Below are 14,424 nucleotides of genomic sequence, written 5' to 3'. Positions count from 1 at the left end.
TGCTTCTCACGGGTCTCCCACTTCGCTATCTCTCTCTCCTCTTCAATCTGTTAAAAATTCTGCTGCACGACTAATATTTCGCCAGGGTCGTTATGCTCATATTAGCCCTCTCCTCAAGTCACTTCACTGGCTTCCTATCCATTTCCGCATACAGTTCAAACTCCTCTTATTGACCTATAAGTGCATTCACTCTGCAGCTCCTCAGTACCTCTCCACTCTCATCTCTCCCTACATTCCTCCCCGGGAATTCCGTTCACTGGGTAAATCTCTCTTATCTGCACCCTTCTCCTCCACCGCTAACTCCAGACTCCGTTCCTTTTATCTTGCTGCACCATATGCCTGGAATAGACTTCCTGAGCCGGTACGTCAAGCTCCATCTCTGGCCGTCTTCAAATCTAAGCTAAAAGCCCACCTTTTTGATGTTGCTTTTAACTCCTAACCCTTATTCACTTGTTCAGAACCCTTATTTTATCATCCTCACTTTAATATTCCCTTATCTCTTGTTTGTCTGTCCTAATTAGATTGTAAGCTCTGTCGAGCAGGGACTGTCTCTTCATGTTCAAGTGTACAGCGCTGGGTACGTCTAGTAGCGCTACAGAAATGATAAGTAGTAGCAGTAGTAGTCTTTGGGATTCCAGAATCTTGCTACTCTTTGGGATTCTGCACGGAATCTTGCTACTTTTTGAGGATCCGGATTCTTTACTTTGGAGTTCCAGAATCTTGCTAATCTTTGGGATTTCGGACTCTTGCTACTCTTTGGGATTCCGCACAGAATCTTGCTACTCTTTGTTCTTATCCCTTATTTGTCCTGTTTGTCTGTCCTAATTAGATTGTAAGCTCTGTCGAGCAGGGACTGTCTCTTCATGATCAAGTGTACAGCGCTGCGTACGTCTAGTAGCGCTATAGAAATGATAAGTAGTAGTAGTATGTCACCTTGATCTGCTCGTTTATTCTCCACGTTGGATCTTGCAGATCGCTGGCCTTGGTGCTTTTTCAGTTGTATATGCAGGCATGCAGCACACTTACCTGTTTCCAATGGAGCCCGTTTCATCCTCAGGCTTTATCAAGGATGCAGTGCTTTAACCAGTTTCCGCTATTTCCATCTAAAGTTTATGGACTTGAGTTTTTTAGAGGGTAAGTCTGTGTAGTTATCGGTAGAATTAATAATAAATGTTCTGAAAGGGTTTTTTATGGCTGATGATAGATTGAGGTCTAGTGGAAATAGTGTTACATGAGCTCTAACAGAGTATCAACAGAGCGTTCTGCAGACTGGTCCGCTAGGGTGCAGTATTACTGCGGACTTATGAGGCCTTTTCCTTTTCTTTTTCATGAAACTGTTTAATACAGATGTTAGGTATCAGTCACTTTATCCACACTGCATATATACTCATATGAGATACTTTTTTTTTTTTGCAGAGTTTACGATCTAATCAAGATACAAATACACAATAAGTAATACACTTCAGGAAATAAGGGGGTTTACTAGTTGTAATGATATTGTACATAAGTACATAAGTGTTGCCATACTGGGACAGACTGAAGGTCCATCAAGCCCAGCATCCTGTTTCCAACAGTGGCCAATCCAAGTCACAAGTACCTGGCAAGATCCCCAAAAAGTACAAAACATTTTATACTGCTTATCCCAGAAATAGTGGATTATCCCCAAATCCATTTAATAACGGTCTATGGACTTTTCCTTTAGGAAGCCGTCCAAACCTTTTTTAAACTCTGCTAAGGTAACTGCCTGTACCACTGAATTTTGAATACACCGTATGTAGGAGGGTTAGATGGTTCAGCAGGAGAACTGTGAGTAGAATGTTACAGTAGTTTAGGTGAGTGGTGTCATGTTTTTAGTTTCATCACCTCTGTTCCCACCACCCTTTAATTAAAATAGTATTTTCCAGCCTCTCTTCCTCCAAAATCATATGATGATGATGGGTAGAAAAAAAAACAATGGCAAAAAGCCAGAAGGATGCTTGGATGCATAGAGAGGAATGACCAGCAGGATATTGGTACATTTTTTTTTAGAATAACTATTATTATTATTTAGAAAGGCTATAACCCTTAATACTCAGCCTCAACAGTTATTAAAAATCGGTGTCCAAACGTGTGATTCTATGTAGTTAAAAATAAATACATCTTTATTCAACAAAAGTGGAGATAACAGTGACATCAGTCAGTGAATGAAGCTTATAACATCTGGAATGTAGAGAACACTGCCCAGATTTGTTTTTAATTTTTTAAAATGAGTGTTCGCTTTATCATTTAAGTTCATGTCCATTACCACCCCAGAGTTAAATGTTTAAAAGTGTAGTGTAGCAAGGACTGACATTTTTTTAGGAGGAGGTAATTATTTTAAAACTTTTTTATATTCTGCCTATCAGCAAGGTCCTAAGGTTAAGGATAGAGGTCACTAGGATGTATGAATGTTGACACTGCCTTCAGTTCTCCTTTAATTGGCCTATGACCCTGCCCAGGCCCACCTGTGGCTACACTCCTGGATTTGGGGATATCAATATATATAAATGGCGAGTGTCGTACTCACTCGCAATGCGCAGTAGAGACCCTCTCTGCCCCGCCCCCACGTCAATACGTGATGAGGGCGGAACAGAGAGGGTCTCTACTTCGCATTTGCGAGGGACACCGCCGTCGCTAACGCTCCCCCCACCCGGAGTCGCTGCCGCCACCCACCTTCCACCCGGTCGGGCCCTCGCTCCGGTATTGAAACAGCGAGGGCACGCAGCACACAGCTCTGCTGATGAGCTGCCGTCGGCCTTCCTTCTTCTTCTCTGCCTGTGTCCCGCCCTCAACAACGTTATGTCACACGAGGGCGGGACACAGACAGAGAAGAAGGAAGGCCACGGCAGCTCAGCAGTAGAGCTGTGTGCTGCATGCCCTCGCTGTTTTAATAGCGGAGCGAGAGCCCGACCGGGTGGAAGGTGGTTGGTGATGGCTCCGGGGGGGGGGGGGGGACACGAACTCGGAGGGGGAGCGGCAGCGGTGAACTCAGCGGCGGGGTGGGGGGGCCTTTCAACCCCCCCTCCTATACTAGCCCGTTTTTATGGGCTGAACGGCTAGTAATAAAATAAAGTCTAAAGCCCCGTTACGGATGCTTTGCATGGACTGAAGAACTTACAATTTTCATGATTGCTTTTCCTAAAGACCTTTTCACTTCTTTGTTTCTCAGGCTGTAGATGAGAGGGTTGAACATTGGGGTCACAATGCTGTACAGCAGAGAGACCACCATATCCCGTTCTAGGTCATAACTGGAGCTTGGTCGTACGTACATAAATATAGTAGTCCCATAGAACAGAGTTACTACAGTAAGGTGGGACACACAGGTAGAGAAAGCTTTGTGTCTCCCTTCTGCTGAGTTCATTTTCAGGATGGTGGTAATGATATAGAAATAAGAGAGGAGAATAGAAAGGAAGGGACCTAAGCCAACAAAAACTCCCCCTACAGTGAAGATAAGTACCTCATTAATGTAGGTGTCCACACAAGAAAGCTGTAGCAATGGAGGTATATCACAAAAGAAATGATGGATGTCATTGGATCTACAGAAGGGAAGTCGAGCTATAAGGATTGTGTGAACCAAGGAATTCAGAAACCCACTAAGCCATGAACATATTGCCATCAGACTGCAGAGTCTCTTACTCATGATCACTGAGTACCTCAGAGGATTACAAATAGCAACATAGCGATCATAAGCCATGGCTGTCAAGAGGAAGGCTTCGATGCCCTCCATGGATATAAAGAAATACAACTGTGTGATGCACCCCAGGAAAGAAATGGCTTTTCTTGTAGACAGGAGGTTTCTCAAAACTTTCGGGATAGTGACAGAGGGGTAACATATATCTAAGAAAGAGAGATTCCAGACGAAGAAATACATGGGAGTGTGGAAACGAATATCAAACCAAGTTACTAGTATGATGGTGGTGTTTCCCATCAAGGTCACTGTGTATGTTAGCAGCAACATCACAAAAACAAAACTTTGTACGTTCTGAAGATTTGAATATCCCAAGAAGACAAATTCTAATGGTGAGGTAAGGTTGTTACCTTCTGTTCGATCCATAAGATCATTCTGCAGGGCAAAAACAAATGAAACAAAGTTACGGGGGCTATGTAAAATATAAAATATATTTCATAAAACAGCATATAAGAGTAAGCCTTTGGGGAAAGTGCCACAGTTAGGGACAGATTCTATATATGGCACCTAAAACATCCGTGCAGTAACGATTTTTGGCTAAGCATATTCTAGAAGAGGTGTCTAGATTTAGGCGCGGTATATAGAATACTCTTAGGTAGAAACCCAAGCACCCAAATTACTTGCATCCGTTTACGCCAACGAAAACATGGCCTAAATCCCTGCACTTAGGTTTACAAGAACTGGGGCATATTCTATAACTGTGTAATGGACATTTTGGAATGCCCACAAAATGTCCACTTCCCCACCCATAGCCCCCACCCTCTTTTTGAACTGTACGCATTAGAATTTAGGCACAGTTTATTACAGAATACCCTTAGGTTAATATGTCAAAAAGCAGAACTAATCCCCTTGTTTACTAGCTGCCACACAGCAATGCCGACGCAGCCCATTCAAAGTGAATGGTCTGTGTTAGCAGCCACTAGCACGGCTTAGTAAAGGGGGGTAAATGAGGAATTTCAATTTTACTATGAACCAATTTCGAAAATAGCACTCAGGAAGAGTTAACAGTACGCAAGAGGAAAGCATGAAAATTGAAGGGAATAATACAAGAATGATGATAGCTTACAGGGTATATGGTTGGGTTTTTTTCTGGTTTTAAAAGTAGAAATAATGTTAAGAACTAAGACTACATTCACATCTGGTAATTAATTTTGTTGATGGTATGATCTAGACGTCAGTAGAAGACCGAATGACATTTCACCAGTTGTGATTTCCAGGTAAGAATAAAGGACGGACCCCTCCTGTGTATAATAGCTGTCAGTGAACACAGGCTTACCTATCGCTATACGGGAAGTACCATCGGGCTACCGCAGCAGCCTGGCGGTACTTCCCACCCCTAGTGTACCGTCATTTATTTATTTTTTTAGCACTGGAGTATACCCGGCTGTAATCGGGCAGTGCCACTTCAATGAGGGGTGGTAAGGGCTCGCCCTCGAAATGACCACACAAGTACTGCTTTACTTGCCGCCCGGCCATTTTCAGTAGGAAAGCAAGACTTCCCTTTTACCAGCTGCAGTAAAAGGGGGCTTCAACGCACGTGGAAAACATGCACTGACACCAGTGTTGGCCCCCTTTTGTTGCAGCTTGGTAAAAGGGGCCCATGCTGACCCAGAGAAGGCCACCAGAAATGAAGGACGAAAAGCACAGCATCCCAAAATGGTTCTAGCCACACTCAATACTCCCATTAAAGTCCAGAGACACATCCAACTTCATTTTGCAAATGAATGCCTAGAAGGTTCAGTCGTAGATGGCTGAACATTCCAGTAAACGACCATTCTTGGAGTAAAAATCTAGAACTCTATAAATTGTAACATTATACCTTCTGTTAGAGTGGTTATCCACCAGTTCTGTGGTTCTGGAGGAGAAATTATGAGTGAACTGTTCACAATTCTATCAAACGCTTTTTTGTGTGTCAACGTTAGTTTAACCTATATGCTCTCAACTGGTCACCTCTCCATTTTATGAATGCCTGATGGACTTCTTAAATACAGCTAATAAAACATGAATTTGCCCCTGAAGAGGATAAAATAAAAAGAAAAACCTCTTTGGTACATCTTTTGATTATCAAGCAGCCAAGAACTGGAAAAGTTGACCAATCTGTATCCGCCGTATTATAAATGATTGCTTATTTAGAAGAACTCTGAAGACCTTACTGTATCAAAAGAGTATCTTAGGTAACTAACGATGTAGGAATATAGGAATGATTCTTTAGATACATTTTTAATTAGTGATTTTTCAGTATTTGTGATTCATGGTAATTGTGACCATTTTTTATTGTTTTGTAGGTCGCAGTGAACCACTCACAGAGGTATTTACAGCATATTAGACCTAGAGTATTCTATGTTATGACAATTATTACTATTAAGCAGCAGACCTGTATACAAGGTTACTCTTTAGCTCGAGTTCACCCAAGACTAGTTCAAAGACATCTACCCTTTTCACAAAATTCCAGATTCTTCTTTAATACAGGATCAAGGTAACGTTCGAAGTCTCAATTTCGATTGGAATCTGAAGAACATCAACAAGTCGACTGCTGTATCCTCTCCTCCTTGACTCTATAATGATCTGCTCTATGAGTGAAATGGTTTGGCTAAGGAGTCTTTATCTGCTTCTTTTGATACCTTTGTGACTGTAGCCTCCAGGGTCTGTAAACAAAAGGGACATTTATTTGGGGAATTGAACTGTAGTTCATATGTGTAAAGTCAATAATGATTAGTATTTATAGAGAGAAATTGATGCACCCAGCATTATACAGCTGATACAGAGAGTTAAATATCCCCGAGGAGTTACGATCTGTGGTTACGTGTGATGATCTTGTGAATAATGGAATCAAAATCTTTAGGTTACCTTCCTAATTCTGTACGTTCTACTTTCAGTGTGTTCACTAACCCCTTTATTGGAGATGTCTTATTTAGATAAATATTTTGCCATTGTCTCACTTCAGAGAAGTCCCCATTGTTTTCTTTTGCTCTTTGTTCTTTCCAGATCTTACTACCAGGATCTTAGCTTTCAAACACTGGGTGGATGCCGGCAAACTTCAGCTATCCAGGGTCAAGTCAGAGGTGCCATGACAACTCATTGCTGAAAACTGCTGGCATTTTAAAAGGCTGCCACCATTTACATGGAGGTTCATTGGGGCCGATATTCAGACCACGGGAGGGAGCCCGGCTAACTCCTTCGGTTGGTGGTCAGCCCGGGCTGTTTCCGGTGACCAGCATTGAATATCTGGTTTATTTTTACCTGGAGTTAAACAGCTATGTCCATATTCAAAGATAGCCGGGCAACTTTAAACCTGGCTAAAGATATACCGGCTACTTCAGTGGCCCAATGTGGACACTTACAATAGCTGTATATGAGTTGAATGTTCGGTGATATCATGGGATATAGCTGGTTATTTCCTAGATGCTAACCAACATTAATGTAAATTCACTCGTACTATTTTAGAAGCTGGGATCAGCGTGTAAATTTTACATGCATATCATAAAGGGGGGCATGGCCACGGGAGGGGTGTGGGGCATTCCTGGAATTTGGACGCAGTGTAACAGAATAAGGGAGATCCGTGTCTACTTTAGGTGGGAGAATTTACACCCGGTGTCAGTTGGTATAAATGCTTGCACCCAAAATTGGGAGTAGATCCTGGCACCAAATGGCATCCAACTCTAAGTGCCGTTCATAGAATAGCGCTTAGCGCTAATTTTTATCCGTGCCCAAATTTGGGCACTATTTATAGAATTGAGTTCTAACTGCCCCATATTCAAAGTGATTTGAGTGGACGGGGGGGGGGGGGGGGGCTCCTGCCCACCCAACCACAAACATTCAGCAGCACTGTTGCTCAACATTGGCTCTGACTGGCCACATTTAAAGTTAGCAGATCAGGGGCGGAGTTGGGGAGGGACCTGCAGTTATGCGATTGCCGGTAATATTCAATGCCAGCACCTATATAGTTAACAGTGAAAATTTAGAACAGCTTCAAATCAGTCCTAAATTCACCAGGTTAGCCATTTGGGCCCAAGCTAAATATCAGCCAGGATCTGCATAAGTTTCTATATGGTCCAGGACGTCTGATTTCTCCATGGAAATACCCCCCCCCCTCACCCACCTGAAACAGTCTCCTCCTTTTGATTCCCCTCCCCCTGATCACCTTCTCCTGGCAGAGATCAAAACCCCTCTCCCATCCCTGTTACTTGCTCCTTCTTCTACCATAGCAAAATGGCTGCCATGACCTCTAGCAGCACCCTTGCGATGGTTGTTGCTGCAGTCACTAGGAATAGGGGTGATTGGGTTTTGATCCTGCCAGGGGGGGTTTGGACAGGTTCCTGAGGGAAAAGTCCATTGAACATTATTACATTTTTTTTGGGGGGGGGGGGGTGCCGGGTTCTTGAAGCCTGGATTGGCCACTGTCGGAGACAGGATGCTGGGCTTGATGGACCCTTGGTCTTTTCCCAGTATGGCAGTGCTTATGCTTATGCTTACCATCCCCACTGGACCACCAGGTATACCCTGGGAGATGACAAGGGGGATCAATCAAAGCCAAGGAAGGGGGATTGGGGGAAATTGGAAGGAGGTACTACTACTAATCATTTCTACAGTGCTACTAGACATACACATTATATGCAGGTACTTTCTCTGCCTCTAGAGGGCTCACAATCTAAGTTTTGGCACCTGGGGCAAAGGAGGGTTAAGTGACTTGCCCAAGGTCACAAGGAGCTGCAGTGGGAATTGAACCCAGCTCCTTAGAATCCTCCCTCCCAAAATTTGTATTCGTGAACTGAAAAATCAGCATCATATATGCGAGGAAAATGTCTTCCCGGCAAATAACCTTTTCAATGCTTTTTTCACTTCATTATTTTTCAGTGTATAGATAACAGGATTCAACATGGGATTTATGAAAGTATACACAAGAGAAAGCAAGCGATCTCTGTCTAGTGAATAGCTTGATGTTGGACGCATGTAGGTAAAGATAGCACTGGCATAGAAAAAAACAACCACCGTCAGGTGGGAGCTGCATGTGGAGAATGCCTTTTGTCTCCCTTTGCTTGAACTAATTCTAAAAATGGCTTTTATGATATTAAAATAAGATATGATAATGCAAACACAGGGGGTGCAGCCAATGAGCATGCTTGTGACTAGCAGCATGATTTGATTGACAGAGGTGTCAGCACAGGAGAGAGTTAGCAGGGGAGGGACATCACAAAAGAAGTAGTTGAGTTTATTGGAAGAGCAGAAGGGTAGTTTGAAGGTGAAGAATGCATGTATTGCTGCATTCAGAAAACTAGGGATCCAAATGCCTGTTGCTAGATTCCAACAAACCAGTTTATTCATGATAATTGTGTAGCGTAGAGGGTTGCAAATAGCTACATAACGATCATAGGCCATCACAGTAAGAAGAAGACTTTCTGTACCCAAGAACCAAAGGTAGAAGTACAGCTGTATTACACAGCCCGTGTACGAGATGGCTTTCCTTTCTTGCATGAGATGTTCCAGTATTTGAGGCAAGGTGGTTGACGTATAACAAATGTCTATGAAGGACAATTTCCCCAAGAATAAATACATTGGCTTATGAAGATGAAAATCCAGTCTGGTTATTGTAATGATCACAGTATTTCCCAGTAAAGTCATTATGTAGATTACGAGTAAGATGCCAAAGAGCCAAGTCTGTAATGCAAGAAGACTGGAGAATCCCATAATAATGAATTCTGAAGGTGTGGTGTGGTTTTTGGTTTCCATTTATCCTTTGCGTCTTCACCTATGGGATGTGAGGAAGGCAAATCACTTCATAAATACGATAAAACATATTGCTGAGAAATATCTGCTTCTTGAAATATTGTGTTGGGTTACGTGACACACATCATATAGACTTCTTAAATGGTAGATGTTGAAGTAGATTTGAATACAGAAAATAAATTCAGAAATCAAATGCTTGGTCATCTCTTTATAAATTATCATCACTGAAGGCAGGTAATTTCAAGAGCATTTGTTCGAAAAAATATATTACAAGACAAGCATAGATTAAAGTGTTGGATTCCTACACAAGGTTTTGGCTAGAGACCAAATTACCAGCAACCTAAGGGACCCTTGTGTGGGGGTCTTTCCCATGTGCTAAGGCCACTTTTGCTGTGGCTGGAAAATGACAGATATTCCATTTTCCGAACTAATGGCCATACATTGAGGTTAATCACAAAAAGAATATTTTGCTTTAACAGGTAGAAAACAAGAGAATGCTATACCATGAAAATGAAAGACTTCGCCCGAGAAAAAAAAAACGAAACCTCAAATCCAACCACAGGTTGTATTGAGGCTATAATTTTCACTGGTTTTTCGGAGCAGTAGGGTTTTTTTCCCAGTGATTATAGAAACCGGTGATTATATTAGACTCCTTTTAGGTTTGTATTCAAATGCGTTAGGGCTTCCTGTGGAGATTTGAGGTTTCTTTTTCTTTTTTCTATTTAAGCTGTTCGCTTTCATGGTATAGCACTCTTTCGTTTGCTGCTTGTTAAGCAAAATATTGCTTTTCTGATTAATACTAGATTTTTGCTTTCCCATTTTTCTGTGCTTTCCATATATACTAACGTTGCCAATAGCATGGCCATTAACAAAAATTTGCATGCGAGCCCTTACCGCTAGCTATTTTGGAGGCAGTAAGGGATTATGCACTAATCCTGTGCTAATCTGTTAGCGAGTGATAAAAGGCTACGGAGTCCTTTTACCAAGCTGTGGGGAAAAGGGCCCTGCAAAAAAGTGAGGGCTGTTTTTCCCAAGCGCCAGAGTCCTTTTTACCGCAGTGGGTAAAAAGCTCCCAGACACACATCGCCATGTGGTAAGAGAACTCTTACTGCATGACCATTGGGCTCATTTTCGAAAGAGAAGGACGTCCATCTTTCGACATAAATCAGAAGACGGACGTCCTTCTCACAGAGACGTCCAAATCGGTATAATGGAAACCCGATTTTGGACGTCTCCAACTGCAGTCCATCGCAAGGACGTCCAAATTTCAAGGGGGCTTGTTGGAGGCGTAGCGAAGGTGGGACTTGGGCATGCCTAACACTTGGACGTCTTTGACCCATAATTGAAAAAAGCAAGGACGTCCCTGACGGACACTTGGACGTTTTCACCCGCATCTGTTTTTATTACGACTAAGGCATAAAAAGGTGCCGGAAATGACCAGATGACCACCAGAGAGAATTGGGGATAACCTCCCTTTTCTCCCCCAGTGGTCACTAACCCCCTCCAACCTTTAAAAATATGTCGTGCAAGCCTCAGATGTAAAAATCAGGTCCATGACAGCACATGAAGGTCCCAGGAGCAGTTTTAGTGGGTACTGCAGTGCACTTCAGACAGGCAGACCGAGGCCCATACCCCCTTTACCTGTTACATTTGTGGAGGAAACAGCGAGCTCTCCAAAACCCACCATAAACCCACTGTACCCATAAATAGGTGCCCCCTTCACCCGTAAGGGTTATGGTAGTGATGTAAAGTTGTGGGCAGTTGGTTTTGGGGGGCTCCGCTCACAAGGTAAGGGAGCTATGTTCCTGGGAGTATTTTATGAAGTCCACTGCAGTGCCCCCTAGGGTGCCCGGTTGGTGTCCTGGCATGTCAGAGGGACCAGTGCACTACAAATGCTGGCTCCTCCCATGTCCAAATGGCTTGCATTAGGATGTTTTTGTAAAAGGAGCCCTAACTAACTAAATAGCATACCTTTAATCGCACAATTAATTGTACAATTAATCGTGATTAAAACTTTTAGTTGAAATGCAGCCCTAAACAAATGTTTTATTTATTTATTTGTTACATTTATTTCACACATTTTCCCACCTATTTGTAGGCACAATGTGGCTTACATAGTACCGGAGAGGCCTTTGCAGACTCCGGTGTAAACAAATACAAAGTGATGTTGTGGTAAGATAAAGTTCATGTGGCACAGCCACACTAGGGAATTGTACAGCGGAAGAGTTGTGTTATGTCCATTACGTTCTTTAGTTTTGTTGTGTTGCAAAGATCAGGCATTTATGTTGGATCTGTAGGGTATGCCTTTTTAAACAGGTTAGTTTTTAGTGTTTTCCGGAAGTTTAGGTGGTCGTTCGTAGTTTTCAAGGCTTTTGGTAATGCATTCCACAGTTGTGTGCTTATGTAGGAAAAACTGGACGCGTAAGTTGATTTGTAGTTGAGTCCTTTGCATTTTGTGTAGTGCAGATTTAGGTACGTTCGTGTTGATTCGGATGTGTTTCTAGTTGGTAGGTCGATCAAGTCTGTAATGTATCCCGGAGCTTCACCGTAGATAATGTTGTGAACCAGAGTGCAGATTTTAAAGCAATGCGTCCTTTTAACAAGCTGCAGTAAAAAGGGCCCTGCAATACCAGTGGGGGGGGGGCATTTTTCCCATGTGCCAGGGGACCTTTTTTCTCACAATGGGTAAAAAGCCCCTAAAAAATGGCCATGCAGTGAGATTACTCTTACCACATGTCAGTAAGGGAAGGGCTCCCACGGTAACCCAGCAGTAACTGGGTAGCATGTAGCACTGCCTGATTACCGCCTTCTTTTATTGATACTACAAAATAAATAAATGAAACATCACTTACCTTAATTGCTAAGAATTTGGAGCCTACCTCCCTATGGTATAACAAGGTAAACAAAAGAGATGACACCTGCCCAATAAAATATCAGTCTATCAAGACATATTTCTCATTTCCTGGTCCGCACAGAACTGAAATTGTTCCTGTCCAAAATTATTTATATTTCTTTCAGAGGGACCTGAGGGAAACACCCAGAAATCCTAAATTGCAGTTGTTATTCATGCCGTATCCATAATTGGTTATTCCCAAGTACAGACTCCACCCAGAGACACTTGTGTTAAAAGACTAAAGCAAATACCATCTCTAAACCTAAGCAAATTAAAATATATATCTCATGATATCTCATTATGTTTATAGAGAACTAGAAGACATGAAGCTGCAAGGAGGGGAATGCAAAAACAACATCTGGACACAGCTTTTACATTACATTACAAATATTATTAGTCCGCTAACGACTCTCGGTACTATGTAAGCCACACTGAGCCTACAAACAGGTGGGAAAATGTGGGATACAAATGTAATACAACAATAGTCATTAAGCGAATTTATTCTAACAGAATGTAGGATATCAAAAAATGAATGGAAGGGGGGGAAAGACCTCAGACAGTTGACAATCAGCCAAATTGCTGAAATTACTCGTAGAGAATCACCAAACTTCAATCATCGGTCATAACCCATCCGCCTCCCTTGGTGTGGAAAAATATTTTTTAAGGAAATCTTTTAACGAAAATGCTACATCCACTGTGTCAATCAAAACTTTCAAGTCATCAAATGCACAAAAACTTAGCTTGAAGCAGCGTCGGTAATGGGCCTCCCCGCCCAATGGACCCGTTTTGCCGGTGGGGCTTCTTCAGGGGAAAGGACGCCCAATTGAGGATCACTGCTCAAAGAGCAAATAGTGATGTCTGACGGCCTGGCTCACAGCTCAAAATTTTGAGTAATTTCAGCAATTTGGCTGATTGTCATCTGTCTGAGGTCTTTCCCCCCCTTCCATTCATTTTTTGAATGTAGGATACTACATTCTGTTAGAATAAATTCGCTTATTGACTATTGTTGTATTCCATTAACCAAAGCGGAGATTTCCCCTTTTGTGCTTGTTATCTGGATACAAATGTAACAAATAAAATAAATAAATATTCCATAAACACCTTATACGTTCTATGCAGATTGCATTTAAAGAAACCAGTCACTGGGAATAACAAATCAATGAGGTCCTTTTACAAAGCCTCAGTAAAAAGTGGCCTGCGATAGTGTGGGCCATTTTTTTACTGCGGCTGGGAAAAATGATATATTTTAATGGGCCGGGAAATGGGTTTGCGCTAATATTAAAACTAGCATGTGCCTGTTTACGGCATGAGCCCTTACCCCCTCCCAGATTGGGTGGCAGAGCCGGTGGGGGGAGGCGGGGCTGGTAGTTGGGAGGCGGGGCTAGTGCTAGGCAAGACTTCTACGGTCTATGCCCTGAAAATGGAAGATACAAATCAAGGTAAGGTATACACAAAAAGTAGCACATATGAGTTTATCTTGTTGGGCAGACTGGACGGACCATGCAGGTCTTTTTCTGCCATCATCTACTATGTTACTATGTACCTTGTGGTAAGGGTTCACGTGCTACCCATGCGGTAACCATGCAGCACACGTCAACATGGGCGCACAGTCAAAATCAACAAAGGGAACACAGAGATCGACTTCTGATTGAGCTAAGTTTGTTTAATTACTGTTCAGCCAAGATAAAAGATTACATATAGGTTTTTTTGGCCGATGATGAGGAAGTCCAGTCCCCTGATTGACTTTTCTATGTGTCAAGGGGTTTCTCGAGGCTTTTTCCTCTTGAAGTCATTAAAAGTCTCTAAGAGTACTTGCTTGAAGTAATTTCTTTGAGGACCTAAATAATAAATTTTTTACTTTCATCTGACTGATCTAGGTATCTCAACCCTATACTCATATCACCCCTCTCCTCAAATCACTTCACTGGCTTCCGATCAGTTATCGCATACAATTCAAGCTCCTCCTCCTTACCTACAAATGCACTCAGTCTGCGGCTCCTCACTACCTCTCCACCCTCATCTCCCCCTATGTTCCCGCCCGTAACCTCCGCTCACAGGACAAAGCCCTTCTCTCAGTACCCTTCTCCACCACTGCCAACTC

The 14,424-nt window shown here is 42.6% G+C and overlaps 2 protein-coding genes across 2 annotated transcripts; both read right to left on the bottom strand.

The window, feature by feature from the left end:
• Window positions 1–3,103: 3,103 nt before the first annotated feature.
• On the bottom strand, window positions 3,104–4,072 carry LOC115457171 (olfactory receptor 5V1-like). Its single transcript, XM_030186595.1, has one exon. The coding sequence runs from the start codon at window positions 4,070–4,072 to the stop codon at window positions 3,104–3,106; it is 969 nt and encodes a 322-aa protein (XP_030042455.1).
• A 4,416-nt stretch (window positions 4,073–8,488) lies between these two features.
• Window positions 8,489–9,433, bottom strand: LOC115457170 (olfactory receptor 5V1-like). Its single transcript, XM_030186594.1, has one exon. It carries the CDS (start codon window positions 9,431–9,433, stop codon window positions 8,489–8,491), a length of 945 nt encoding a protein of 314 aa, XP_030042454.1.
• Between the last annotated feature and the right edge of the window lie 4,991 nt (window positions 9,434–14,424).

The sequence above is a fragment of the Microcaecilia unicolor genome, chromosome 14 (genome assembly GCF_901765095.1).
Source record: "Microcaecilia unicolor chromosome 14, aMicUni1.1, whole genome shotgun sequence".
In the NCBI taxonomy this organism is placed as follows: domain Eukaryota; kingdom Metazoa; phylum Chordata; class Amphibia; order Gymnophiona; family Siphonopidae; genus Microcaecilia; species Microcaecilia unicolor.
This window is presented reverse-complemented; position numbering and strand designations above follow the sequence as displayed.